Genomic DNA, 26,955 nt, shown 5'->3' with positions numbered 1-26,955 from the left:
CTCCCTTCCTCCCTCCCTCCCTCCCAGCCTTCTCCCAAACCACCAGCCTGTCCCTAATTAGTTTTCCCTCTTGGTTCCAACTTTGCTAAACCATACCCAGATTGGGTAGTGCTTGTATTGTTCCCTCAGTAATCTCAGCAGTACTTGGCACTAGCGGTGCGGTCACCCTGATGTGCTGGCTGTGCCTGCTTCCCCTCCCTGGAATTACTCCATCCTGCCCTTTAGCTGCTTCTAGAGTTCACCTGTTTCTCACATAACTCTCCCTTAACCGTGCTGGAAGTCCAGTCAGCCCTCATGGCATTGTCTGTAACTCTTGTTAGCGTCTCTCACTGGTACAGCCAGTGTCCAGCAATCTCTCAGGTCTGTCTAGCTGTGTCTCATGTCCCTTTCAGTCCCTCCTATGCCAGGATTGAGCCTGCAGCCCTCCTGTAGCCTGCAGCAGGGTCCTGTATACCTAGGTGATCCTTCATGAGTGCTGGTCAGACCTATGCTTTCAAAACATTCCTAAGAACTTCTCTAGTATTACTCCAGTATTTCTTCTTCCTTTTTTTTTTGTTTTCACCCATCCTAAATGTCCTTCACTACACAATAATCTGTGAATTTAGGGGGAAACCTCTACAATGGGCACAGAGTAAAACTGATCACTGTTCCTTCATAGTGATATTTTCACTGTTACCCTTTCAGAGTGGTGTTTCACATGGGCATTTTTTCCTTACTCAATCCAGTTACATGGAGTTTAGACCATCTCTCTGGTGTCAAAATTACTTGTAATCCTGCTTTCTGAAGGCACTAGCATTTTATCTTGAGTTTAGGTCACTGGTGAAGTTACTGGTACCAAAAACTGGATAATGCAGGAAACTTGTACTTTCCTATACAATGCTTGAAACATCCTCTCACCAGAACAGGTATTTTAAGGGGTAACTCTGCGACCAGGGTGTTGTTTTCTCATCCTTCACATGGTTTATTTGTTAAACCAGGTCCCAGTTGTCTTTTGAGAATGTCACGTGGGTTGGATTGAAAACTTGGTTGAAGGGATTGACTACTGTGCTGATCTCAGAAAGGAAAATAGTTGTTCTTAACAAATTCAAAGTAGCTTTTAATGTCCTGTAGTGTGTTCTGGGATGTTTGAGTTGTTAGAGCAGGACTGTAACTTGCTCAGTTCCTGCTTTCTCTTCCTCACTTCTAAGTTGTTACTGTGTTTGCTCTTCTGCCATCATCTGAGACCTTGCTGCTTCTCCCTTTAGTTTGCTGAGTTCCTCAACTACTCTAAATCACAGCCCCTTCAGACTTGGCTGCAATTAATTCTTCAGTTGCATAATGTAAGAGCACATCTAATTGTTTTGAAGAAATTCCTGGTCTCCATGACATCCAATCCCGACCCCCCCTTGTTGGATGGCTTACTATAATTAACTGAGATTTTTTTCCTTTGTGATTATTAAAATCTGCCATTATCTTAGAGTTAATTGTTTTAACTCTTTCCAGCTAAATAATTGTTTTATGGCTTCCTTTCTGCTTTCTGAAATACATATTAAGAACCCCTTTTCTTTAGGGTTTTCTTTACCCCTTCCCAAATAAACACGCTTTGGCTTTAGCCCTTCTACTTGTTCCCAAGTACTTGAGTATTTCATTTTTGCTCCATCACATTTCTGTATAGGATTTCTGATGCAATTATATTCACCTGTTGCTTGTCATTTCCCAAAGGCAATAAAAACTTACTACTTACTGCTTCACTTTGATACTGTCTCTTCTATATCCTGCTATGGTATTGGCACATAGTCCTTTGGATATCTTTGGAAGAAACATGATATGTAGTTGTTGGGGTTTTTTTACACTACCCTTCCCACCCCCATTTTTCAACCCCCTTGTTTCAAAAAAGAAAGGCTGCTGTTCTCATGCCACAGGTATCTTTGCAGTCCTGGCCTCTCAAAAAAATCCTTTTGCATTTGTTGTCGGTTTTACCAGATTGCCAGCAACAAATTCAAAATAGCTTCTCTCTCAGTGTGTTTTTCTGAAAGCAGAATGATTCCCAGCATGTATCAGGAAGATGAGAAATGGTTTCCCTATGGATTTTTAGAGAAATACCTTCATGTAATCCTTATTCTATTATTCTTCTACCTCTTAAGAGAAAAAAAAAAAGGGGGGGAAAAAAAGAGGGGGAGAGGTTTCCCAGTTGTGGTTTCCCAAGCTAAAAGGAGTTGTTAAGGTTCAAAGGCATACACTCAAAAGGTTAAAGATAGACTTGAACTAATCTGTGCAAATATGTACTTATGCATACCTTTTATCCTGAAGTATTTAAGAGCATGGGTATTTCTTTCACAGGTTAAGTGCTCACTTAACATACAATGTTAATGAGTAGCTTTCTATTACCTTTTGTTAAGTGACTTTGCATTTGGTTTACACTGTTCTTACTCTCCTGGAAGATACTGGTATTAATTTTTCTGGGCTTCTCTTTGGTCTTCTGCACATGGAATCATAGCATCACTTAGGTTGGAAGAGATCTTTAAGATCATTGAGTCCAACCACAGCCTAACCTACACTAGTCCACCTCTAGATCACGTCCTCCAGCACAACATCTGCATGCATTTTAAGCACCTCCAGGGAAGGTGACTCCACCACCTCCATGGGCAGCCAATATTTGACTACCCTTTCAGTAAAGAAATTTTTCCTGATATGTAACCTAAATCTCCCCTGGTGCAATTTGAAACCACGTCCTATCACTTGTTACCTGAGAGAGGAGGCCAATCCCCACCTCTCTACACCTTCCTTGCAGGTAGTTGTAGAGAGTGATAAGGTCTCCCCTCAGCCTCCTTCTCTTAAGACTAAAAAGCCCCAGCTCCCTGAGCTGTTCCTCATAGGACTTTGCTCCAAACCCTTCACCAGCTTTGCTGCCCTTCTCTGGACATGCACCAGCATCTCCATGTCCTTCCTGGGCTGAGGGGCCCAAACCTGGACACAGCACTCGAGGTGTGGCCTCACCAGTGCTGAGCACAACGGAACAATCCCTTCCCTACTCCTGCTGGTTACACTGTTCCTGATACAGGCCAGGATGCTGTTGGCCTTGGCCAGCTGGGCACACTGCCATGGGTGTTTCAGGGTTCGTAAATCTTTATCTTCACAGTGATCTGAATAAATTGGCATGAAGGAGCATTAAGAGTTGGTGGTGTTACATGCCACAGCTCCATATGGTCAGATCCTGTGAAGGCCACTGATGGTGCAGACTGGTAAATGTATCTGCCAAGTGGAAAAGCCATTAACTGCTGACCACTTCTGGAAAACCAGGCTGCTAGCAGCACTCTGAGCGTTGCAGATGCACGTTGCTTTGTGAGTTACATATGAACTTGCACACTGACCTATAAAATAGAGATGACTGTTGTCTATACAGTTGGGAAAAACCCATACAGAGCCAATTCTGGGTGTGTTTTTCTCACCTCTGATTGAGAGTAGCTGAAAAGCTCTGTTGTCACAAGCTGCTGCTTCCAGATAATTTCGTGGCCTCACATGCATCAACATGCAGACCAACAACTTGCTAGAGAATATTCATTCTGTTATTTCATTAATGGGAAATGTTTGGAATTTGCATTGTAAAACTGTCCCCAGTTTGGCTTTTGCTGGTGGTTAATAACACCACTGTTTCTTGTGGAGGACAGCGCTGACAATAATGGAGTGCTTCATTCTTGACTGAACACTGAAGCTGTTGTTTGCTCTTGAATTCCTTGCCTTTCAACAGCATCTTTCTGCTCAGTGATGAGCTTTGCCATGAACACAGAAAACGGGCACTGTACCACTTCCTTTCCTAAGCAGCCTTTTTGCTTTGTCAGGATCTTTATTTGACCTCTTGTTTCAAAGCATGGACTAGCAGTGATCCTCTGCTTGCACAGGACCAGTGCTCTGGTGTGTCATGCTGTTCAGCTCCTGTGTGTTGGGCTTGTGAAGGGGAGGTCTGTCTGTCTTTGGAGGAGTTACCCACAGCTTTCCCCTACTTCAGATAGGATAATTTAATTATCTCTTTTAAAAAAAATAAAGAATTTGTTTGTATTGTCTGCTTCTAATGCCAATTAATTTTTGAAGCCAGCAGGTTCATGGCAAGTGAATAAATGCAGACAGTCTTTCAGAGCAGAGCACAGCACAGCAGATAGGCATGTTTAGCTGTCTGTCATTTGGATCCTTCATAAACTTCCACTGAACAGGAAATAACTTTTGGCTAGAGGGGGGAGACTCAGGAATCCTGTTAGTCTGTTCTTTGTAAGCCAAAGCTGCTGCTTTTGCAAGAGCTAGAAAGTGCAAAGCAGAGCAGTCTGCCTGCAGCATCGCTTGTGGGACAGGGGACTAGTGGTCTAGGAAATTCTCTCTGGAACAGTTTGAGAAAGGGTTTGATAAGACAATGACAACTGAGAGGGAGATGATTTGTTTTATTACAGGTGCCTCCTGGCATCTCAGAAATGTACAAAATGGATTTTATCCAACACAGATGTGTCTGTCTGCCTGACTCTTTTGTTACCAGATGGCTTCCTCCACAGCAAATGAATGCAGTGGAATGGACATCACTTTTTTTTGTATCTTCTGCATGCATACAAAGACACACAAGTATTAATGTGCTATATGGCTACCTTAAAAATCCTCCTAAAATCCAGGAAGCCCAAACAACTGCATTTGTAATCCCCATGTGTGGCTGAGGGCTTTTTATTATTTAAAATGCTGAAGCTAAAGAGAAAACTCTGGAGAGTGAGAAAATCCAGACTCTTTTACAAGAAGAAAACCTGCATTTGAAAGCAAACAAACGAGTTTTGGGTGTGGATTGCCCTGACTGCAATCACCAGCGCTCCAGTAAAGTACAAAACCAGCGCTGGGAAGTGGTTAGGGAGATAGGGCACACTATCTGCAGGGCATACTGGCAGGAGAGTTGGCTGGGCAGGTAACTGGGAGCATATCTGTGTGACTGTAAGAGCAAATGGTGTTCTCGTGGGAAAAGCAGCAATGGAGATGAAGGCTTCACCAGGAACGTCTGATGTCCTCAGCAGTGGAACTGTATCTGCAGAGTTACCTAACTCAGGGTTTCGGGCACAGATCTTCATGGTTTGAGAAGTTTCAGTAACAAATCATGGCCATGAGCCAGCAGTGTGCCCTGGTGGCTAAGAGAGCCAATGGGATCCTGGGGTGCATCCGGAGGAGTATAGCCAGCAGGTCAAAGGAGGTGATCCTCCCCCTCTACTCTGCCCTGGTCAGGCCCCACCTGGAGTATTGTGTCCAGTTCTGGGCTCCTTGGTTTACAAAGGACAGGGATCTCCTGGAGAGAGTGCAAAGAAGGGCCACGAAGATGATTAGGGGCCTGGAACATCTCCCCTGTGAGGATAGGCTGAGTAAGCTGGGACTCTTCAGCCTTGAGAAGACTAAGGGGGGACCTAATTAAAGTCTATAATTATCTGAAGCAGGGGATGCAGGGGGAATCAGCCAGCCCCTTTTCAGTGGTCTGTGGGGATAGGACAAGGGGCAATGGCTGCAAGTTGGAGCACAGGAAGTTCCGCACCAACATGGGGAAGAACTTTTTCCCAGTGAGGGTGACAGAGCCCTGGGACAGGCTGCCCAGGGAGGTGGTGGAGTCTCCATCTCTGGAGAGATTCAAGACCCGTCTGGATGCCAATCTGAGTGACCTGTCCTAGGGAGCTGCTTTGGCAGGGGGGTTGGACCCGATGATCTCTTGAGGTCCCTTCCAACCTCCAAAAATTCTATGATTCTATGAAATCGCTGTGCAAAGCAGTGATTCCCTTTCCCCCAGCACTGAAGGTGTCAGAATCAGCTTTTTATTAGCTTGAATGTTGCAATTTCCTAGGAAAAACACGTAAGAGCTAGAGCCTCTGTAAGTGGGAGGGCAGCTCTAAGTAGTAAATCTCTTTATTAGAGAGTAAATGTCTTTATTTAGCAGCACTGTTAACTACTTTGCTATTGAATCACTGCTAGGTATGTCTTCCTTCCCATGTTCTCTGTTGCACTTAGTAGGTCAAAACTTCCTTCCCAGATCCAGTTATATGGACAGCTGCTCAGTTACATGAGCTCTGACCTACTGCCTGGCGGGTTCCATCTTTGCTTTGAGGGGAGAAACACTCCTGCTCCCATCTACAAAGAAATGTCTCAGTTTTATGCTCTGGGAAACTCTTTTCTGTTTGGTATCAAGAATTGAATATGAGCCAGCAGTGTGCCCAGGTGGCCAGGAAGGCCAATGTCATCCTGGCCTATATCAAAAATAGTGTGGCCAGTAGGTCTAGGGAAGGGATTGTGTCCCTGTACTCGGCATTGGTGAGGCTGCACCTCGAGTGCTGGGTCCAGTTCTGGGCTCCTCACCATAAGAAGGACATTGAGGTTCTGGAGCAATTCCAGAGAAGGTCAGCCAGGCTGGGGAAGGGGCTGGAGGGCAAATCCTCTGGGGAGCAGCTGAGGGAGCTGGGGGTGTTCAGCCTGGAGAAGAGGAGGCTGAGGGGAGACCTTATCACCACCTACAACTACCTGAAGGGAGGTTGTAGAGAGGTGGGCGATGGTTTCTTCAGCCAGGTGACAGGAGATGGGACAAGGGGAAATGGCATGAAGCTGTGCCAGGGCAGGGTTAGATTAGATGTGAGGGAGAAAATTCTTCCCTGAAAGAGTTGTCAGGGCCTGGAACAGGCTGCCCAGAGATGTGGTTGAGTCCCCACCCCTGTGTGTGTTTAACAGGCGGGTAGATGAGGTGCTCAGGGATATGGTTTAGCACAGGACAGGGATGGTTGGACTTGATGATCTTAAAGGTCTTTTCCAACCTTGTGATTCTGTGAGTTGGGAGCTCAGCACTCTGGTGTCGCTGTGTGGTCTGCAGCAGGGTGTGTTCTGAGGGCTTCGCTGGGTTTTTCCTTCCCAGTAAACCTGCCCCATATGGGAGAACACTGAGAGCCGGAGTGGAGCGGAGCCAGTGTGCATCTTAACTTCACTGAGTTGAGGATGAGTAATAGGTAATTTCCAGTTGATCCCGTAAAAGCTGAGATCAGAGGACATTTTTAGGATGCAATGGAGGCCGCTGCTGTGTTTGTCTAACAAGTAAAAGAGATTTTGATTGACCTAGGTTGGTGTAGCCTTTGCAGCCACAGACGCTGGACTGAGCTTTGGGCACCTCTTGAGGGTTGATACTCCTTCACAATAGATGCTTACAGCCTTCCTCCTCTGCAAGACAAGCCTGGTTGTGCCCTCAGGGGGAGTGGGAACTTGGAGACATGGCTTCTGCCTACTGTAGGAGGGTGAGGAAGCATGAAGAACACTGAATGCTAGTGGATGGTGCTGTCTGTTGGGTTCCATTGTATAGGAGGAGGTGTTTGTTTCTCCCTAAACAGCTATTCCCACCTTCCCTTAGAAGGGATGGCTAAAAGGCCTGGAACTGATTGCTGAGTTACTTGTTGGAGCTTGTTGCTTTGACCAATGGCTGTAAATGCTCTTTTCTTTATGAGCTGCTTTAGGAAATGTTGGTTTGGGCACCTTAAACTGTGAGCAGTTCCTTACTTTTGAGGAATGTGGAGCTGGAAAAGTCAGGATTATCACCATTCTCTGCCTGAGCAGATGGAGTCCTCTAAAGGCAGCTGAAATCAGAAGGTATAGACAAAGCTGAAAGCCTGCTTTAAAATGATGTTTAAGATGTTGGAAATGTTGGATACTGTGATCTTCTGAGGTGATGACAACAATGACTTTATTGCTCCTACTGCCAGGTGTAAGTTTAAGGTAATTCTTTGACTTTTCCATAGGTGCAGCAAACAGAAGAGGAATACCACAAGCAGCTTCAGTGTCTGCTTGAGGCCCGTGTGTGCACTGGGTTAAACACTTCTGAAAGCGCTCCTGAGGCTTTGACATTCATAAAGCATGTTCAGTTACTGTTACCTGAGACATGGCCTCTTCATATTGATTCATTTATAACTTACACCTGCCATAGTTTGCCTCTCAGATTTTAAAATTGAGTATATGCATATTTTCAGGTAAGGTTTGAGTAAACCAGAGATAGAAAGAAAATAATGGAGGTTTTTTTGCACTCTTCAAATAATACATTCCTGTCATTATAGTCACCCAGAGGTCAGAGAAAGAGAAGTAGAGGGACGAAATTAAGATTCAAGACAGAAGTTGAAAGAGGAAGGAATGTGTAATTTGTTATTAATAAATATTGAACTTAACTCCCTAATACAACTTTTCTTGGAAATTATACATTTGACGTGATCCTAGTTGTTAAGAAACAGCATGAGTGATAATGACAAGTAGAGTCAAGTGATCCTTAGCTTATTTCCTCACACTTGGGGAATTTGACATTTCTTGGATACTGATCTATAATCCATGGTTAAAAAACAACAACAAATAAGTGTTTTTTTGAGTTTCCAAGATACAAATACATGAAAGAATAGTAGTGGAAGCAGTGGTTTTGTCATGCAGCTGCAACCACTGGGTTTGAAGTATAGGAAAGCAGTGTGAATGCCTCACAATTAAATCTAGTATTGTGCATACTTTAATTAGGAGCTTTTAAATTTCAGCACATGAGAAGAACAGCTCTGTAATTCAGTGTTAAAATTACCAGCTGTGTCTTGGTTGGCAGTTTGTATTTGTACACATGAAAACTCACACAGGTGCTTGTTTCAGTGAGGAGGGAGTAGTCCTCTTACATTTTTATGTGTGGATCTCCTGTGAAGCTCCATGAGAATGACCAAGGATCTACAAAATCCCACTTCACCACAGAATACTCAAGAGCATCGTTGTTTAACCTGGACACAGAAAGCAAGGGGGATGGGAAACTATAAATACCTGCATGGCAGGCAAGATTCTGCTGGAGAGGCATCTGCTAACAAAAGCCTAAGCTATGCAAAATGCTTTTTTTTGGAAGGAGAGGAGGTTTGTTCTTCTTTTAATGAAAGAATTACTGGCATATTATAGTACTGGTAAGTGTTGGCAGTCACTGAGGGAACATCCCGTTTTGATTTAAAGATTATTTTGTGCTTCAAACAAATTCCTGTAGAGGTTCCCATGGTTAATGCTGCACAGGAGTGTAGCAGACCAAGAGATTTGCAGCCAGACCTGCTGGTTTATAAACCACAACCTTTACTGTGTGTGGTGGATGGTTTTTTTTTTATTTTATTTTGAGGTGTATTTGGGAGGGGGGAAAGCCTGACAAAATGAGAAAAACTCGAGTATCCTCAGAACTGCCCAGGGGACTCCTGGTACCTGCTTGAGTAGTTAGGATCACAGAATCATAGGGGTTGGAAGGGACCTCCAGAGATCATCAGGTCCAACCCCCTGCCAAAGCAGGGTCCCTAGGACAGGTCACACAGGTTGGCGTCCAGATGGGGCTGGAATCTCTCCAGAGAAGGAGACTCCACACCCCCTGGGCAGCCTATCCCAGGGCTCCCTCACCCTCACTGGGAAGAAGTTCTTCCCCAGATTGGGGTGGAACTTCCCGGGCTCCAACTTGAGGCCATCGGCCCTTGTCCTGTCCCACAGACACTGAGAAGAGGCTGCCCATGTCCCCCTGCATCCCATACTTCAGATATTTATAAACATTAATAAGGTCCCCCCCTTAGTCTTCTTTTCTCAAGGCTGAACAGCCCCAGCTCACTCAGCCTTTCTTCACAGGGGAGATGCTCCAGGCCCTTCATCATCTTCGTAGCCTCCTCTGGACTCTCTGCGTGCACAGGCTGCCACGTGGGCTAAATCCTTCTGAGAACCACAGTTCAGCTCCTGTTTGGGCATTTCACTGCCCTGGCTTTTCTGGTGGGAGTGGAGGTAGCTCAGGGAACAATGGTTTTCCAGCCACCAAGGTCATTCCCAGTGCTTTGGGATGGACTCTTCAGGAAATCTCTGCTGGGCTGGAGATGTGGCAGAAGTTGCTCTGTTGTCCTTCCCCCCACCCCCAGCTCGACCCAGAGGTCTCCTGTGTCGCGGTTGCCCGGTGCTGCTGTACCCTTTTCAGAGACAAAATTGTCGGGTTTGATTTTGGTTTTGCTCCCATCAAGGGTGCACCAAAAGGTGCTTGAAGTGTTTTTTAGAAATAGATTCGGAAAGAAAAAGTTTGGGCCACAAGTGCTCTGAAGTTAGGACGTGTCTGTTGTGTGGATGACTCTGCAACATGCAGTTTAGCCCAGACTTGCCAGATCTTTGGGTTTCCAGTTAGCCACAGAGGTTAGCATGCTGCAGTGGCTGCTTAAAGGTCTGGGTTGCCCTGGTTACAGTGACTTGGCAGGATGACTCCTGCAGTAATCCCTGCATGGCCCCAGGGATGGGTGGGAGGAGACAGGGCTGTTCAGATTTGTGTTGTGCCAAATCTGTAACGCATCCCTCTTGTGTTTTATGATAGGAGCTCTCAGAAGTGTTCCCCAAGGCTAGTTTAAGCCTGCAATGTTTTACCTGAAAGTTTTCATGTTTGAAGGGGGGGTTGTGGGTGGTGAGGGAAGAAAGAGAAAGCCTTCCATTGTATCTAAGGTGGGCTTCCAGCGAGCTCTGCCTGCACTCCAGGAAGCTCAGCCCCATGTCTGTGCTAAGCCCAGTTCTGGGCACAGTTTGCTCTGTAGGTTTTAGGACTGAGACCAAAAGTATCCCATCTGCTCCTCCACACCTCCAAGGCTCTTGCTATTGTTTCTGTGATGCTGTTGTGTTCAAGAACTTACAACCTTTGCTGAAATTTCAAACACTATTTAAGTTTCAAGTCTTGTTTGCACCAAACCCTACCCTGTATCCTCTCCAATGACATTTCAGGTGAACTAGAAGCTGTGTTTGCTGACCAGGTATAATAAGCAAAAGTTTTCTGTCTTATAATGGCATATTGTGTCCTTCATCTTTCTCTTCAGTATGACTATGGTGCCATTTATCCTAGGTGTGCTGGTGGATGCTCACCCAGTCAACTGAACTTGTATCTTGACTTCACTCCTGATTTTATAACTCAGGTTAAATTACAGTTTTCTTAATGTACTTAAATATTTGGAAATAAAAATATCAAATGGTTAATGACTTTACCCATGTGTTAAACGATTATTGTCATTATTATTACTTATTCCTGAGGAGTCTATTCTCCAGTTGTCTTCAGTGTTTCTTGTAATAATTGTTGTATCCCCAGGTGAATGTTGTTTTCCTCGTGTTCAGTCTTTGAGACCACCAACCTGATCTGGAAGACTGGCACAAGTAATACTGTGGCAGTTTGGCTGCAGCCTGTAGATTTCTGCATTTGTTTTAGATTTAGTTTTTCTGAAAGTGGATTGAAAGAAGGGATAGAAAGTTTGAAAGCTTGAATGAACTGAGAGATGTGATTGTGTGTGTGTGTGGTGTGTGTGTGTTAGGACTTCAGTCCTACCTTGTATGGTTCTACTTTATTTTATCCCAGACCTTGCTTGTTCTTTTCTTTTCATTGCTGAAGCTAAAGTGACTTGTCAGCCCAGGTACAGAAACCTAACCTATGTGCATTTTTTTAATTATTACTTTTGTTTTTTATTCTTTAGGCACTCAGTGTTACTGAAACTCTGATCAAACCTTTGGAAAGATTTAGGAAAGAGCAGCTAGGAGCTGTAAAGGTTTGTTCCTCCTTGCATTTATCATGTTTGTTTAATTTATCTACTTGGATGGGCTTGCAGTAATGGCATGTATTTGGCAGAGAGATAGTGTTGTTTATATTTCATGCATTCACACTTTTTTTTGGTCTACTTTGAGGATTTGCTCAGAAACAAATGGAAAGTATCTTTCACAAAGAGAACAATGTGTCCTTTCCCTTCCTTCCCTCCTTCCCATGCCATGTCTCCTGTGTGGGATAGGACCAAGCCAGCTAACAGCCTTCCTCTTCTGCTTTGTATTTCAGCACAACTGAAGGCTAAAAAACATTGACAACCCAAAGGAGCTCTTTCATCCATCCACATGCTTTTAACTGTATTTTAGCAACATTCAAAGTGAAATTTGCTTTTTTGTTGTGTTTTGTTTTGAATAAATAACTCATTGCCTCTGTATGAGTTGAAAATAGTGTGATGGAGAAGCTAAAGGCAAGATCTCATTCACAAATTTTTTATATTTTTCATGAAGAAGTTCAGTAATTTTTAAAGGTTGTCACTGTGATGTGTATATTTAAAAAAAAGGCAAAGTAAACAGCATGTATTAAATAGCAACTAGCTTTGTGCAAAAGTAACAAGGACAAATTTGGCCTCTTTCTGCCTGTCTACTTTAATTTTTCCATTGAAAAATTGAAATGCTTATTCAAGGAAAAAAAAAGGATGAAAGAAAAGAAAAGGAAAGAAAAAATCCCAGCTGTTTAACACAGTTTTCTGCTGCAAAACTCAGTTCAAACATTTTTAAACTACCACTCTGTAGGTGTTTTATTTTATAATTTCATGACTTCATCAGCTGTGATATTTCATAGCCAAAGTAACGTTTCAGTTCTGAGAGCACTGTACATTTTGACTTTAGCAGCAATGATTAACATATTCAGAATATGAGTGCAGTGTCCATGAATGGAAAATGCTCTGTTGGTCATAAACCAGTACAGATTCACAGTACAATGAGCGTTGTGTAATTTTATGGGCTTCTGAGAAGCCCATCAGACATCCCAACCAACAATAAAAACTTGGTCTGTAGTGTAGGGAGTCTTCCAAGGAAAAAGAGAGTTTGTTCTAAATGTAAATTCTAAATTGCCATAGCAGCAGCTGTAATGAATGGATTGTTTCAACAGCCTTTTGGGTGGTAAAGAACGAGGCCATTTCAACAGCTCCCAGTGCTTTAAATTATATCACACAGAATCATTAAGGTTGGAAAAGACCTCCAGGATCATCCAGTCCAACTGACCCCCTAACACCTATATTACTTAGGGATGTGGTTTTGCAAGTACCTCATCCAGCCTTTCCTTGGACACCCCGAGGGACCTGGGCAGCCCGTTCCAAAGTCCAACCACTCTGAGGATAAATTTCTCCTCATTTCTAACCTGAACCTCCCCCAGCACAACTTGCAGCCATCCCCTCTTGTCCTGTCACTTGTTATCTGCGAGAAGAGGCTGAGCCCCAGCTCACCACAACCTCCTTTCAGGTAGATGTGGAGTGCAGTAAAGTCTCCCCTGAGCCTCCTCTTCTCCAGACCAAACAGTCTCAGTTCCCTCAGCTGTCCCTCATCAGTCTTGTGTTCCAGCCCCTTCCCCAGCTTTGTTGCCCTTCTCTGGACACGCTCCAGGCCCTCAATGTCTTTGTAGTGAGGGGTCTAAAACTGAACACAGCATTTGAGGTATGGCCTCACCAGAGCTCAGTACTGGGGGATGATCATCTCCCTGGTCCTGCTGCCTACATCATTCCTGATGCAGGCCAGGATGCCATTGGCCACCTTGGCCACCTGGGCACACTGCTGGCTCATGTTCAGGTGAGTATCAATGTGGCTTCATGTCAAGGTTGCCTTGAAATTAATTCTTAAAATGAGTTGGAAACATACTTTTCCTTAGTTAGTGGAGCTATAATAGTTTGTTTCTCTCTATTTCTGATTAATTATAATATTAAAACAAGACAGAAGTAGGTTTTTAATACATTTTTATATTTAGATGGATGTCATTTTGTTTCTGTGCCTAGGAGGAAAAGAAGAAGTTTGATAAAGAGACAGAGAAGAACTACAGTCTGCTAGAAAAGCATTTGAATTTATCAGCTAAGAAGAAAGAGCTACAATTGCAAGAGGTATTGTGGCTTCTCTTTCTTATGGAACCTAAAGGCATTTGAGTCAGTAAATATGTTTTATGCAAATGCAAACCCAGTAGTGGAAGAGAAATTCTTACCTACTGGAAATACTGGTGAGAAAATTGGTGTTTGCTTAACTTAGTGGTGCACTCCTGATGTTTTCTGAATCCAGAGCTTTACTTGGTGTGTTCATAAAACACTGAACATCACGTTAATTTTTAAAAATATAATTAAGGGAATCATAAGTTGTAAGTATATTGTGGAAAAACTGCATTTCTTAGGAGGTTTTACCATACACATAATTTGCATTGCATTGTAAGTGTTGACTATGTGTCCTGTGTCAATGCTTAGTGCAATGCACAGCTCGACTTCCTGAAGGAAGTGGGTTTGTGCCTTTTTTTTTTTTTCTTTTTTCATGTTTTGAAGATCTGGGGTTTGTTTTGTTCTGTTTTTTTTTTTTTCCCTAAGCAATGCTACAAAAAAGTTTGTTGACAATTTGTAACTTAAAACCAGATCTGTTTTGCCTGGCATTCCTTCTGTCCCTGTGGGTTTATTATCATCCTTATTTGTCATAGCTTTTATTTTTGGAGCCACAGCAAATAGTACGTGAGAAGACAGTAGAGAAATCTTGTAGAGACTTGCTGGAGGCATAAGGGTGGTTTCTGGTTTGGTTTTTTCTCCCCAGAGAAATGTAATTATGTCAGAATTATTAATGTTTACTCTATAAATACCTTGTATCATGAAGCACTTTATATTTTCCTCAGAAACAGTTCTTCTCCCTGCCTTCTACATCACCCCAAATAATCTATGCTATTCTTCATAAGAAATGGTTAATATAACTGACAAGTTAGCTAGAACCTTAGGAAGTCTTAATTCTTCTTCACCATCACTAGGATGTTACTTCTCCATACTGTGTCTGCAACAGAGGTGCTCATGTGCACAAACAAGTGTCTTTTGGGGAGTGGAGCTGTCCTGGTGATGTCAGTGAGCATCACACCTGTGTCAGGACCTGCCCTTGCACCAATGCAACTTGATGCCAAAAAAAGAGAAAGTATTAATTCTGATCTCCTGATGATATAGAGAACCACATTTCCAAGTATGAAAGGAGACCTGACCTCAATAGAAAAATACAAAATGCCTGCAAGAGGCATTTGGAAGCTGTATTAAATACAGTCTGACGTTTTAAAGCACGTGTAAGACTAGAATGAGCAAATAGATTTGTTTTACCTGTCCTTCAAAGTTTCAGGAACAAAAAATGTGATATTTTTCAGTCAGGCTTTTCCATTTGTGCATTTAATTTTGGAGTAGAAACACATAGGCAGTTAAAAATAGGACTTGCAGCGTGTTGTGGGAGTGCTGAAATAGGGAAAACTTCCTTGCCTAAGCTTAGAAAGTAGGTGTATGTGGTTACATGGGAGCTTCCTAACTTAGTGTTTTGTGTGGCTAGTTGTGTTGATTCCTGACTGGAGTAAATAGAGGATGCAGGTATAAATTTGACAAAAAATTGATTAAAAACATGCCATGAGTGTCTTACTTTAACAGAGCCTTTCATGCTCTTAGTGGAGGGGTGTTCCTGAGATTTCACTGAGGCATGGTACTTCTCTTGTTTCTGTATTTCTTTACAGTGCAGGAGGGAGTCAGCTTGCAGGGGGTGTGGGGCAGCTCTTGTCTCCAAAAACTGAGGAGAGATGTGATTATTTACAGGGGAATTGGGAGGAGTTAAAGAAATAGCTGCTTTGGGTACTCTATTCTTGGGGGAGGGAGGAGAGGCAACCAAAACGATTAACAGCCAGAAAACAAAGCAGAGAGACAGAAACCAGCTTATGTGGGGCTTTGGTGTATGTAGAGCACTTACTGTCTGATAGCCAGATGTCCTAGTAGACCCATTCACAGCTGCTCTTCAGTGCATGTGTGTCCTGATAGGAGCTTTGACTCAATTCCTATTGAATTGAGTTTACAGGATGCATGAAAATGCTTTGGTTGAAACACATTTTCTTACTGATGTGCATACAGGTGCTTTATTTTTTTAATGGTATTTGTTGTTATACCCCTTTAACTGCTGACAGATTTCCAGCACTGAGGAGATAAGCAAAGTAGGTCTTAAGGCAGAACTGTCTTAAAGCTAATTTGACTTATCCTCTTAAAGCATAGCACTCAGTGTTCTGCCCTAAGGATGTAATCTCAGTATTTACAAGACAGTGTATCATAATAAGTCAGGTCCTTTCACCTAACCCTTTCTCCCTTCCCTTTTGTAACTGAATGTAGAACTGTTTGGTATTATCACATGGCCAAAGACTAAGTGTTAATCATTTAGAATATCCCTTTGTAGCCTTTTTTTTAACGTATTTTAATAACAGTTTCTGTTACTCAGTACTTGAAGTTTCATAGTTTAATCAGGGCACATGTACCTTAAGTAATAACTTAATGAAATAATACCTACGTGATAGAAAGCTCAATATTTATGTGTGGATGAATGGCAGCTGAAATATGACTGTACACCACCAACGTGGTGTTGGCATTTCAGCAAAGCTGAGCTAAAAAACAGTTGAGGCTAGTAAAGCTGAATTTTTAAATATTTGATGTGCTGTGGAAATCTGTGAAGTGTCTGACCAACAAGTTAACTTTTTAAAAATTGCTTTTCTTGCCAGTCAGAGGGAGCACAATTATGGGATGGGTACAGTAGCATTCTGTCTATTTACACTGGTTATTTGGGTTATGAAGTAAAGGTTCCAGTACCAGCAAAGTGGTTTTAAACAATAACATCATTTTCTTCCTTAGTTTGACTTGTAGAGATGATTCCCCCCTTTTCTAATGGAAGATGTTGATAGCCCCCCTCTCTGGGCAGGCACATTTCAGTGTTATTAAAGCACTGCACAAGTACCTGCTCCAGTGTGTTTGGCTTGGCTTGGATTCCACAGTAAAGAAGCTTCAAGTGATGTTACTGGAATATTTCTAAAAATGTAGCCTAATGATTCAAAGCAACTTATCTAGTAAAAGGGGAATTGCTGCTGCCATTTAAAAGTAAATAAATGAGCTGTGTTTGTAAAGGAACAAATCCCAGTCTGGAGCAAATCATCTTATCACTTGCCACTTGTATGCTATACATGTGTCATTTGTAAAGCTGTCTGCAGAATGTCTCTGAAACTTCATTAGCTGTATTCTGTGTGCAGGCAGATAACCAAGTGGAGCTGAATAGAAAACACTTCTATGACCTGTCCCTGGAGTATGTGTGCAAGTTGCAGGAGATACAGGAGCGGAAGACATTTGAGTGTGTGGAACCTGTAAGTACCAGTGAATTCGCTGTCATTCATGAGAGATGGAGGAAGAGTGCAGTTGGACAAGAACTGAGGAGCTCCCTTTTTTTGGAAGACTTATGCAGTTATGTGAGTTAAGAGAACTTGTGCAAATTCCTAGTGCAGTCGCACTCAGCCAGGCATCTCAAAGCCTACACCTCAGTCACTGCGGTTTATTGAGTCTGTTGATGTTCATTATCAGAAAATGTGTGAAACATCCTATTGTACTGTGGAAACCTCCATTTATGGTGTAATTTGGAAGAGAGGATTCAAGATGATGTTTTGGAGGTTGCACTTACTGTGTTTGTTTTCTTTTATTAACTGCTGAAACGTTATTTCTGACTAATGCAAGGAATTGTGTTTTCTTTATGAAGGTTGCCCTTAGATGCCTGTTAGGGAAGGAGTACAGATATGAACTATGAGGGTGCTGCTGGCTTAAAGCTCATTATTAAGTAGACTGATATGTTTGATTTTGGTTGCAGTTGAATTTGTGCAGAAATCAATGGGTTCCACTAAATTTTACTGAAAATCATACGTGTACTGACCAGACTCGAGTCTCTGAGAAGAGCCTATTGTATAATTTTCTGAAGTGTACAATTACCTTTGTGGTATCATAGAATAATAGAATGGTCAGGGCTGGAAGAGACCTCAAAGATCATCAGGTTCCAACCCCCTGCCATGGGCAGGGACACCTCTCACCAGATCAACCAACCCTATCCAACCGAGCCTTCAACACCTTCAGGGAGGATGCAGCTACCACCTCTCTGAGCAACCCTTTTCAGTGCCTCCTTACCATCCTGTTCAGTGCCTCAGTAGTATATAAATTGTGCATATATTAGAAATATGTATTATATTATATATATTGTATAAATGCAACTTTATAAAACAACAAGAGAACAGGAAGTGTAGTGCTGAGATAGTGGGAGGATGGATTGTACAAGTGTCTTCCATTCACTTGTGCTCTGAAGTCTGTGCTTTTGGGCCAAGACTGTCCTTTTACTCTGATACAGTTATTTTAATGGAATAATGAAAAAAAGTCCTGAGTGACCCTCATCAAATTAGTTGGTCATTATGCAGTTAAGGAGAGTTGTATATTTTAATATAGCTTATTCCCATATGAAAAAAAAAAAAAGTGAAATCCTTAGGTGGGAATAGATTGCTTTAAATATATTAGCATGTTTCAAGGAATGAGAAAATGCTGTGAAAAAATGGTTGTGTGGGATTTTTTTGTTGTTGATGTGGTGCTGGATTTTTTTGGTTTTAGGGATTTTTTGATTATTTTCCAGTTTTTAATATTTTCTTTCTAATCCTAGTTTTGGTTTCAGTTCTTTTGTTTTAAACCATTTGAGGTTTCCTCAGAGCCAGACAAGAGTAATGAATCTTCGAATTATGTTTGTGAAACAAGTCCCTTTCTCTTTTCTGAAAGCTCCTTCTGGATGGGGCTCACTTTTATGTTGCTCAGTTTGTATTTGAACTTTACACTGGGGTAGTAAACTGAAATGATTTAGTACCAAATTGTTATCCCCTTTCATAATATTTTAAATTCATGTGGATTTTTTTTTCCCATTTTTGAAGATGGTTTGTTTGCATATGACTTCAGACTATATTAAATATCTTTGTTGGTTTGCTTGATTAGAGAGAGCTGTTCTTCCCTCTGGAAGCTTCCCTTCAACAACCTGAACCTAACAGGAGAGGTAGGCAGTGCTGCACCTCACCCTGTTTCCAGTACAGTGGAACTTGTTCATTCTAAACCCAAACACTGCAGCCAGAAGCTGCTGCATGGATGTCTGGGGCTTCTGGCAGCAGCCAGATCTCTAAACAAAAAGCAGTTGATGGATCGAGTTACTGGAGGGAAAGCTGCTTTCTTTAAACAAACCAGTTGACTCTCATGAGTTATCTCAGTGTGGTCATTAGCAGGGAGGGGAATGACCAGGAAAATGGTGCCTAAAAGGCAGAATGGTCTTACTATCTCCTTGTCCAAAATATTTGTGCCAGACATCACTGATATTGGAGCAGCTGTAGGAAAACATCATATATGAAAGTTTGGGAGATGGGCAACATACATTTCCTGTGGTGAATATCAGAGATTGGTTGTGACATTCCAGAGACAGGACCACCCAAAAATGTCTATATACATAGCTGATAATCTGACTCTCAATAGTTATTCATAAATTGTAGGCATTAGTGGAAATATGTTTAGAAATAATCATTTTGTCATCTCTCATCTTTCAGTAAAGGCTGTGTGCAGCAATCATATGCTGGTAGATGGAGCTTTTAATTCTAACAAGTCTTTTCTTTCCTTTTGTATTTCAGGTGCTCTCATTTTTTCAGGGCTTGTTCACTTTCTATCACCAAGGATATGAACTCGCTGAAGACTTCAATCATTACAAAACGGCCCTGCAGATAAACATACAAAATGTAAGTAGAGGTCGATATCTGCACCGATTCTGATTTTTTGAGTAAAGTCACAGGCTGAAGTTACTCCGGGTCCGGTGTCTGTATTGCCAGTGCTTTCCTGTATTGCCTGCGAACCTTGGGGATATAGTGCCATCTCCTGGCTAACAAACCACATCACTGAACAAATCCCCTCGGTTCCAGTAGGAAGTTCTTCATTTCCAATACTCCTCTGCAAAACAAACGCAAAGTGGAGGTCTCCCGTTCTTTTTTTCCAGTTTCTTAGAGACATAGCCCAAGGATTATCACTGAAAGAGGTTAAACCTGAATGAAGTCTATTAAAAGGGTACAGGTAATGACATGCCAGTGATCTCAGTGGTTTTGGTGTGTTTGAAATTGAGTATGTGGTGGCTGTGTTGGAGGGTCATTGCTTGTTAGGGCTACACTGTCCATAGCTAAGAAAAGGAAAGAAAAATAGCTGGGGTTATAATTTTTTGGGGGGTTTTGGGGGGGGTGGGTGTTTTTTTTGTTTGATTGGGTTTGGGGTTTTTTGTTGGTTGGTTGGTTTTGGGGGTTTTTTTTTGGCATCTCTGCTGACATTGTGACTTGGAGTTTCTGTTTATCTTGAAGAAGCCTTTTTAGGCATGAGCATCCCTGTTGGTTTGGAGTGGAGGAGACTGGGTGTATTTAACAAAACAGTGTGCTCCTCAAGGGCAGGCTAACCAGAGCCCACCACTAGCTAGTGTAACCCTCACATTGAACTGCCTGGTGTGGTCTGCTCCAGACTGGGAGAGCAGGAAGCAAGGTGACAGAGTGAAGCAACGGGACTGGCAGAGTCACTGGTCAGATGGTCTGTTTGCTTCCTTAAGATTTGTTGGAAATAAGACTGGCTCAGAGGACCTTGGATGTGCCAGAGGCCTCTTGGCATGCAACAAACCATGTACCTTACTGTGAACGACCAATTCATGTTGGTGTGCCTGTTTTGTTGACCTCTAAGTGCACCCAGAATTAAGACACAGAAACTACTTTGTGGAGGGTACAGTCTATTTTTAGAAATGGCTTAACTAGCCAGGGAGGCAGGAATGCAGCAGAGAGGATTACGGTTGTTGTAACACAGAGTGACATGATTCATGTGTCGTACCCTTCCTGTAATTTTCTTCCCATATGTTGAAGCATCAAGTTTCCTTTTGAGCTGTTGTTTGGTTTGGAAAGGGAAACTGAGGAGTGGTAACTTCATAAGCAGGCTTTGGTGGCAGAATTCAGTGCTTCTGGAGGAAATTCCAGTGTGTGTGCTTAGCTCGACAGTGAGGAGCAGCACGGAGCTGCAGTGGATAGAGGGGAGCTGATGCAAAACCAGCAAGGAATGAAACTTGAGAGGGATGCTGTGATACAGTTTGGAAGAGCTGGATTTGGGATTACAGATAGAAAAGTGCCAGTGAAGTGATCTGAAGAAGTAATGACCAGTAAGAAAGGAACCCAACCTCAACAGCTGCATTTTCAGTTGACTGAATGGCAGTACAGTGTGCCCTGGGAAACCCCAAAGAGATTGGGCATCACAGCTCAGGTTTTATTAATAGATAGAAAGAATGGCCTGGATTCAAAGAGCTATGCAGAGAGAGGAGGCAAGGCTTAAGGGCTATCTGAGGTAAGAGGAGAATAGGAGGAGGCATTTGAAAAGATCATGAGAGGACATGGCACATTCTGTGCTGTGTTGAAGATGAACAAGACATCCCAAAGGAAAAAGGAACTGGGGCTTGGATGTGGTACAGCTGAACTGCTGGCAGAACCCTAGGCTGACATGTTAGGAAGTGAAGGGTACAAGATCCAGTACAGAGACCCTAGCTGGAAAAGGAAAGGGATTTGAGAGTTGCCAGTAAAGCTCTAGGAACTACCTTGCCTTTCATTGAGGTTGTTTTTATTTTGGGAATTAGGCTGTGGATTTCCTCTCCACACCCTGCCCCAGACTCTGCCTCCCCCTCACTCCCCTGCCAAAGGAAAGGAAAGGAGGAAAGGAAAGGAAAGGAGAGGAAAGGAAAAAAACCCCAACACCCCAGCCTTGTATCCCAAACTCCAGTAAGCTGATTCTGTCTTTTCCTGTACAAGTCCTGCATCTCCCAGCTAGATTCCCCCCACACTCCTGGGACTTTTCTTGTCTCTGTGCTGTACCAAACCCAATGCAAGGATTCTTGCAGCCTTAACCATGCTCTCCTGCCCTGCATTCACACCTGGCTTTCCCTGGGAAGAGGAGGCTGAGCCATGCTGGTGCAGCTGCTGTGGTCAACCCCTGGTTAAGCTTGGCTTTGTCACAATACAAAGGGACATATAAATTTTCTTGGGGTGTCTGGAGTCCCCTATTCCTCGGGCACAGACTTGGATTTGTGATCACTGCAGAGCCAAGACAGAGATCCTGGCAGGATCATTTAAAACAATGGGCCTTGGGACAGTCAGTGTTCAGACAGGAAGATTTAGGTATGAGCAGTCTGTCACTATCAGTTTTCTTGCCTCTGTCCTGAGTACAGAGTATATTTTTCATGCAGCTCTTTAGGAAATTATCAAAAGAAACTTAGAAAGTTGCTTGGAGCCTTGGAAATGGGTTTATGTGCAGAATCCAACTCAATTTGTGAGCAGATGTGAGCTGGAGTTGAGATGCTGGATATGAGGAGGGTTCAGAGCAGTTGCTTTGCCTGGAGATAAGGCAGTAGTTGTTCGTAGTCATCACCTAAAGAGTATTTCCAGCTTTCCTCTAAAACATGTTGGTGTATGTGGCTGCTCTGACCACTTGCATGAGCTGTGTCCACGAATAAACTCCTTCCAAGCATAAATCTGGAATCTACAGGTACAGATGGGCAGTCAGGAGCATGGTGTGTATTAACTCTCTATACACAAGAGTGACCACTTGTTGTGATATGTTTGTCAGTGTGTGCAACTGTATGTTTGTCCTGGGGAAAATAATAAAGGAGTGGGGCAGCATTTTCAGCAGCTCATCCATTTTCAGAAAATTAAGAGTGCTCTTAAAAACCAACAAGACATGTAAGCATGCATCTGTGAGTATGTTCTTTCCTTATAACTCATAGAATCACACAGAATCATTAAGGTTGGAAAAGTCCTCCAAGACCATCTAGTCCAACTGTCCCCCTACCACCTGTATTACTCACTAAACCGTGTCCCTGAGTACCTCATCCAACCTTTCCCTGAACACCCTGAGGAACGGTGACTCTAACACCTCCCTGGGCAACCCATTCCAACGTCAACCACTCCTTCTGAGAAGAAATTTCTCCTTGTTTCTCACCCAGCACAACCTGCAGCCATCCCCTCTTGTCCTGTCGCTGGTTATTTGTGAGAAGAGACTGACCCCCAGCTCACCACAACCTCCTTTCAGGTAGATGTGGAGTGCAGTAAAGTCTCCCCTGAGCCTCCTCTTCTCCAGACCAAACAGTGTCAGCTCCCTCAGCCACTCCTCATCAGTCTTGTGTTCCAGCCCCTTCCCCAGCTTTGTTGCCCTTCTCTGGACACGCTCCAGGCCCTCAATGTCTTTGTACCAACTGGGGAAAATGCCAGTTTGGAATTTAAATGTTTGTTTTCAGGTTGTGCAGTTTGTGCAGGTGGGTACATGGAGAAAAATGGGTATTGCCATGATTGTTTTGGTGGTGTTACTTGTTCTTTGGCCAGTTTCCATTGCTACTCAGACTGTGCTGAAGAGTTTCTTATGTCAAGTGTCCTGCTCTATTATTTTCCGTTGTCCTGTTGTCTAATGTATTGATGATGTGGTTACTGTTTGATCATTTTTATTAATATTCTAATAGCCATTTCTCTTGCAGCTGCTTGTGTTGGACTAAGAGACATTCAGAAAGAATAATCAACTGGACTTTTTTTCCTTGTCTTCTTTGCATGCTTCTGTTTGTGTGTGATCAAAACATTTGCTGTGTGTATAGTTTCAACAAGTATACATTGTTGGTGACATTCCTGTCGCTTTTTTCTCAATAACCACAGAAAATCCTGCCCTTCCTGATAATTAGTAAGAATCTCATGAATTAAGCTAACATCTGTAGTAATATTTTTATTCAAGAAAACTTGAATATTCAAATCAAATAATTTTACACTCAGTATTTCACTTCTGAACTGGTCAGTGCACTGTTTTAGGTATCTACCCTGGCAATCTTTGTATGTTTTCTACCATTACCACAGTTCATATCTAAACCATGCTTGAATTTTGGAGAACATTGGAAAACTTGAAGAGTAAATGTAGGTGGAAATTTGCACTGACCATCCTGAATTAGCCTGAATTATTCTCTAATTTTATAAATAGTTATTCTAACTCCTGTCTGCCAGGAAGATTAAGTCTTTCTTCCATTCTCTTGCTGTCTTGTTTTAGATACGAAATCGTTTTGAAGGAACAAGGTCAGAAGTAGAGGAGCTCATGAACAAGATCAGAAGAAATCCTCAGGAACACAAAAGAGCAAATCACTTTACAATGGAAGGCTACCTCTATGTGCAGGAAAAACGTAAGGTGTATTTTTATATTCCAGTAGTGCCCATGTTGTGCATACAGACAAGTCTCTCCAGGGGTAATGTGAGGATGCAAAGAATTTATAGTTAATTAAACAGACTAATCAGAGTAAATGTTCTAAGTCTCTAATGACAGTGTTGCTGTGGCTCATGAAAAGAGCAAAGGTGCCTGAATTTGGCAAAGTTTTATTTGACCAAAGGGTGGATGTCATGGGTTTTTTTTAATCCTTTACTCATGACCTTCCCTAGAACTGTCAGTCATTTGTAGTCAGACACAAGTTGTCAAATTAACCTCTCAAAATTGGGCTAGTTTAGCATAATGAAATTGACTCTTTTTTCCTTGGTTCAGTGATGCACTTTTATTACCTGATTGTAACCATAGGGTCAAATAAAGCTGGCTATGTGCTGAGAGCTAGTGTTGAAAATCTTGCTGCGAAGGTGTATGTCACACAAATCATATCCTGTCAATACTCTGAACAACTACAAATCTTTCTCTCTCTAGTAAGAAAGGCAAATATGAGGCAGAGCTCTTACCACTCAAGGAATGACCACAAAGTAAATTTTTTTTTAGTAGGTATTTTGCATAAAGCTCTTTCTTAGATGTGTGCCCTTGTGGAAGGTTTCTTTTGCTTACGCTAAGGAAAGATTTTTGCTTTTATGATATTAAATTGATTCCTGCTTAAGTAAAGACTTCTGTAAAATGTTCCACATATTGAAGACTCTACAACATTCTTGATGGAAATGTTGGTATTACAATGTTCAGAAATGAGTTTTGAGAGAACTAGCAGTAAAAAATGAGAGGAAAATGTTATTTTGTGGGATCAGTTCACTGGTCTTGGTCATGATGAGCTTTAGAATCAGCTGAAAAGACTCAGAAGAGGGGGATATGTCTGAAGCTGAGTTGGGGAGGAGCATGACAGTGAGACCTTCCATGGTAGGAACAGTGAAGTGCTCATGTCAGCTTGAGCCACTCATGGAGGGCTCCCCTGATATTCTGGGACAGGGTCCTTCAAAAGAGATGATTCCTTTGAAGACCTTTTAATTTTATTATTTTATTTATTAAAAAAAGTAAATTAATAGAAGTGAGGAGATGCAGAGGGTCAGAACCCCAAGTTTTAACAGTTAGTGTTAAGGTGCAGGTCCCAGCAATGCAGTCTGCTGTAGGCTGGGTTCTCCAGTGGATTCTGTGTAGTAATAGTGTTAAAATTTAGTCAGCAGATAATGTAGAGATTGCCACACAGTTAATCTGCAGTTACTTAGCTTCAAGTTACCAAATGTAAAACTAGGTTTTCAGGTTCAGCCTAAATCAAGTTTCCAATGAGTATTTATTTTACAGGGAAAGATTATTTAGTCTGTCATAGTGTGATAAAGAGATGTTAACAATTCGTTCCACTTCTCATGAAGCATGAGTCTGGAATACTACATATTGCCAGTTTTTAGCACTGTAAGTGCTGCTTAACATTTGTATTCCTTTGTGTAAGGATCTTAATGGAGTGTGGAAAAACAAAGGTATGAGTTATGAGGAATTAAGCAGGACTCTTCAGTATTGTTTTGGAAATCAGGCAAAGAAGAAGCACAAACTGGAAAAAGTACTTGCTACTTAACACCTCTTGTTTTATGCAGGGCCTGCTCCCTTTGGCTCCAGTTGGGTGAAGCACTACTGCACGTATAGGAAGGAGACAAAGAAGTTCACCATGGTCCCATTTGAACACAGATCAGGAGGGAAAGCTGTAAGTATATTTTTGTATTGTACTCTTATACTTGCCCTGTGTTGAGGCCAGAGGATGTCTCAGATAAGGCGTGTCAAGTACTTTTCCTCTACAGGGGGGTTGGAACTAGATGATCTTTGACATCTCTTCCAACCCAAACCAGTGTGTCATTCTATACCTCCTATCTCACCTCTCCCCCTTTTTTTCTCATGCAATTCAGTCTGGCATTTAAGGACATTAACCTAAAGTAATCGTTGGATTAATAGTTAAGAATTCTGCAGATTTTTCATTTGGTTCCTTTTAGAAGACCAGAGAACAGGGACAGGTAACATGCAGTGTTTCACCATTTAAAATCTGGTTAATCCATGGGGCATTTAACTTGTTAAAATATAAATCAGGAAAATATAATAGAATTGGAAATTTCTTTCTTACATGCTCCAGTCAGCTTTTTCTTTCAGAGATGTAAATACTCGAAGAGGGACAAGAAAAGAGGATTTTAATAGGAGTGTAATTTGTACTGTCAACCGAATGTAATTTCAGGTATCTTTGATAACATCTGAAATATTCAAGACCCAAGACTCTGTTGTTCTTTCAATGGCTTTAATTCCTATTGAAATAGTTGGGAATTGAGGGCACTCAGCACCTTCAGAGATGATGCATTAAATGAATGCATTAATATGGATGAAATGCATTTTGTTGCAAGGAAAAAGGGTATCCAGAGCTGGAAAATAATGCTTGAGTCAGTATTCCTGTAAATGCAGCACTCTGCCCTGGCTTCAGATTTGGTTAGAAAATCACGTTCTAGGAATTTTATCAGGGTATTACTTCACATTAGTTCAGGCAGAGGGGAGCTGACTTTCATGATGTTGAGGGCTTGTGTATATTTACAAATATATTGAATTTGGAAGAATCTTTCAAAAGATCTGCCATACTGCAAATTAGTGGCATTTGGCTTCCTTAATCATTTCAGTACCTCTACGAATTTTTTATCCTGATTTACTCTAATTATAATAAGCCACTTTAGTTAACATGGTCTGTGTGTAAGCATTCAGCATTCTAAAACACTTATGAAGCCATTTTTTCTGTATTAAAAGATCTCCTGTTTTGAAGCCCACAATGCAATTACTCCTTTGGTGACAACCTCCTGTGACTGGAGATCTTGAGGAAGACAAGAAATAATTAAAATGTGCAGTTAATCCTGATTAAATCCAGTACAACTCATGCAGCATTCACAGATAAATTTATTTGATTTCTGAATACTTAAGGGTAAAATATGATCCAACTGCTGGTTGGTCTTGAAGAAAGGACTGGTTCTGTAGGACAGATAGTAAAGATCACTTACTTTTTTCTAGTTACTGTAGCAATAAATAGTCTTTATGGAAAATG

At 42.1% G+C, this 26,955-nt stretch overlaps 1 protein-coding gene across 1 annotated transcript in view; it reads left to right on the top strand.

The window, feature by feature from the left end:
- ARHGAP10 (Rho GTPase activating protein 10) overlaps positions 1-26,955 on the top strand; it is a gene marked incomplete at its 5' end in the record, with an annotated part of 157,446 nt that overhangs the window by 48,373 nt on the left and 82,118 nt on the right. Inside the window, 6 exons of the mRNA XM_084266799.1 lie at positions 11,475-11,546; positions 13,566-13,667; positions 16,838-16,948; positions 19,274-19,378; positions 23,727-23,856; positions 25,484-25,590. Of these exons, the coding sequence (XP_084122925.1) occupies positions 11,475-11,546; positions 13,566-13,667; positions 16,838-16,948; positions 19,274-19,378; positions 23,727-23,856; positions 25,484-25,590 (627 nt within the window). The remainder of the gene's footprint in view (positions 1-11,474; positions 11,547-13,565; positions 13,668-16,837; positions 16,949-19,273; positions 19,379-23,726; positions 23,857-25,483; positions 25,591-26,955) is intronic.

This window comes from Gallinula chloropus (assembly GCF_964237585.1).
Source record: "Gallinula chloropus genome assembly, chromosome: 7".
Classification (NCBI taxonomy): domain Eukaryota; kingdom Metazoa; phylum Chordata; class Aves; order Gruiformes; family Rallidae; genus Gallinula; species Gallinula chloropus.
This window is presented reverse-complemented; position numbering and strand designations above follow the sequence as displayed.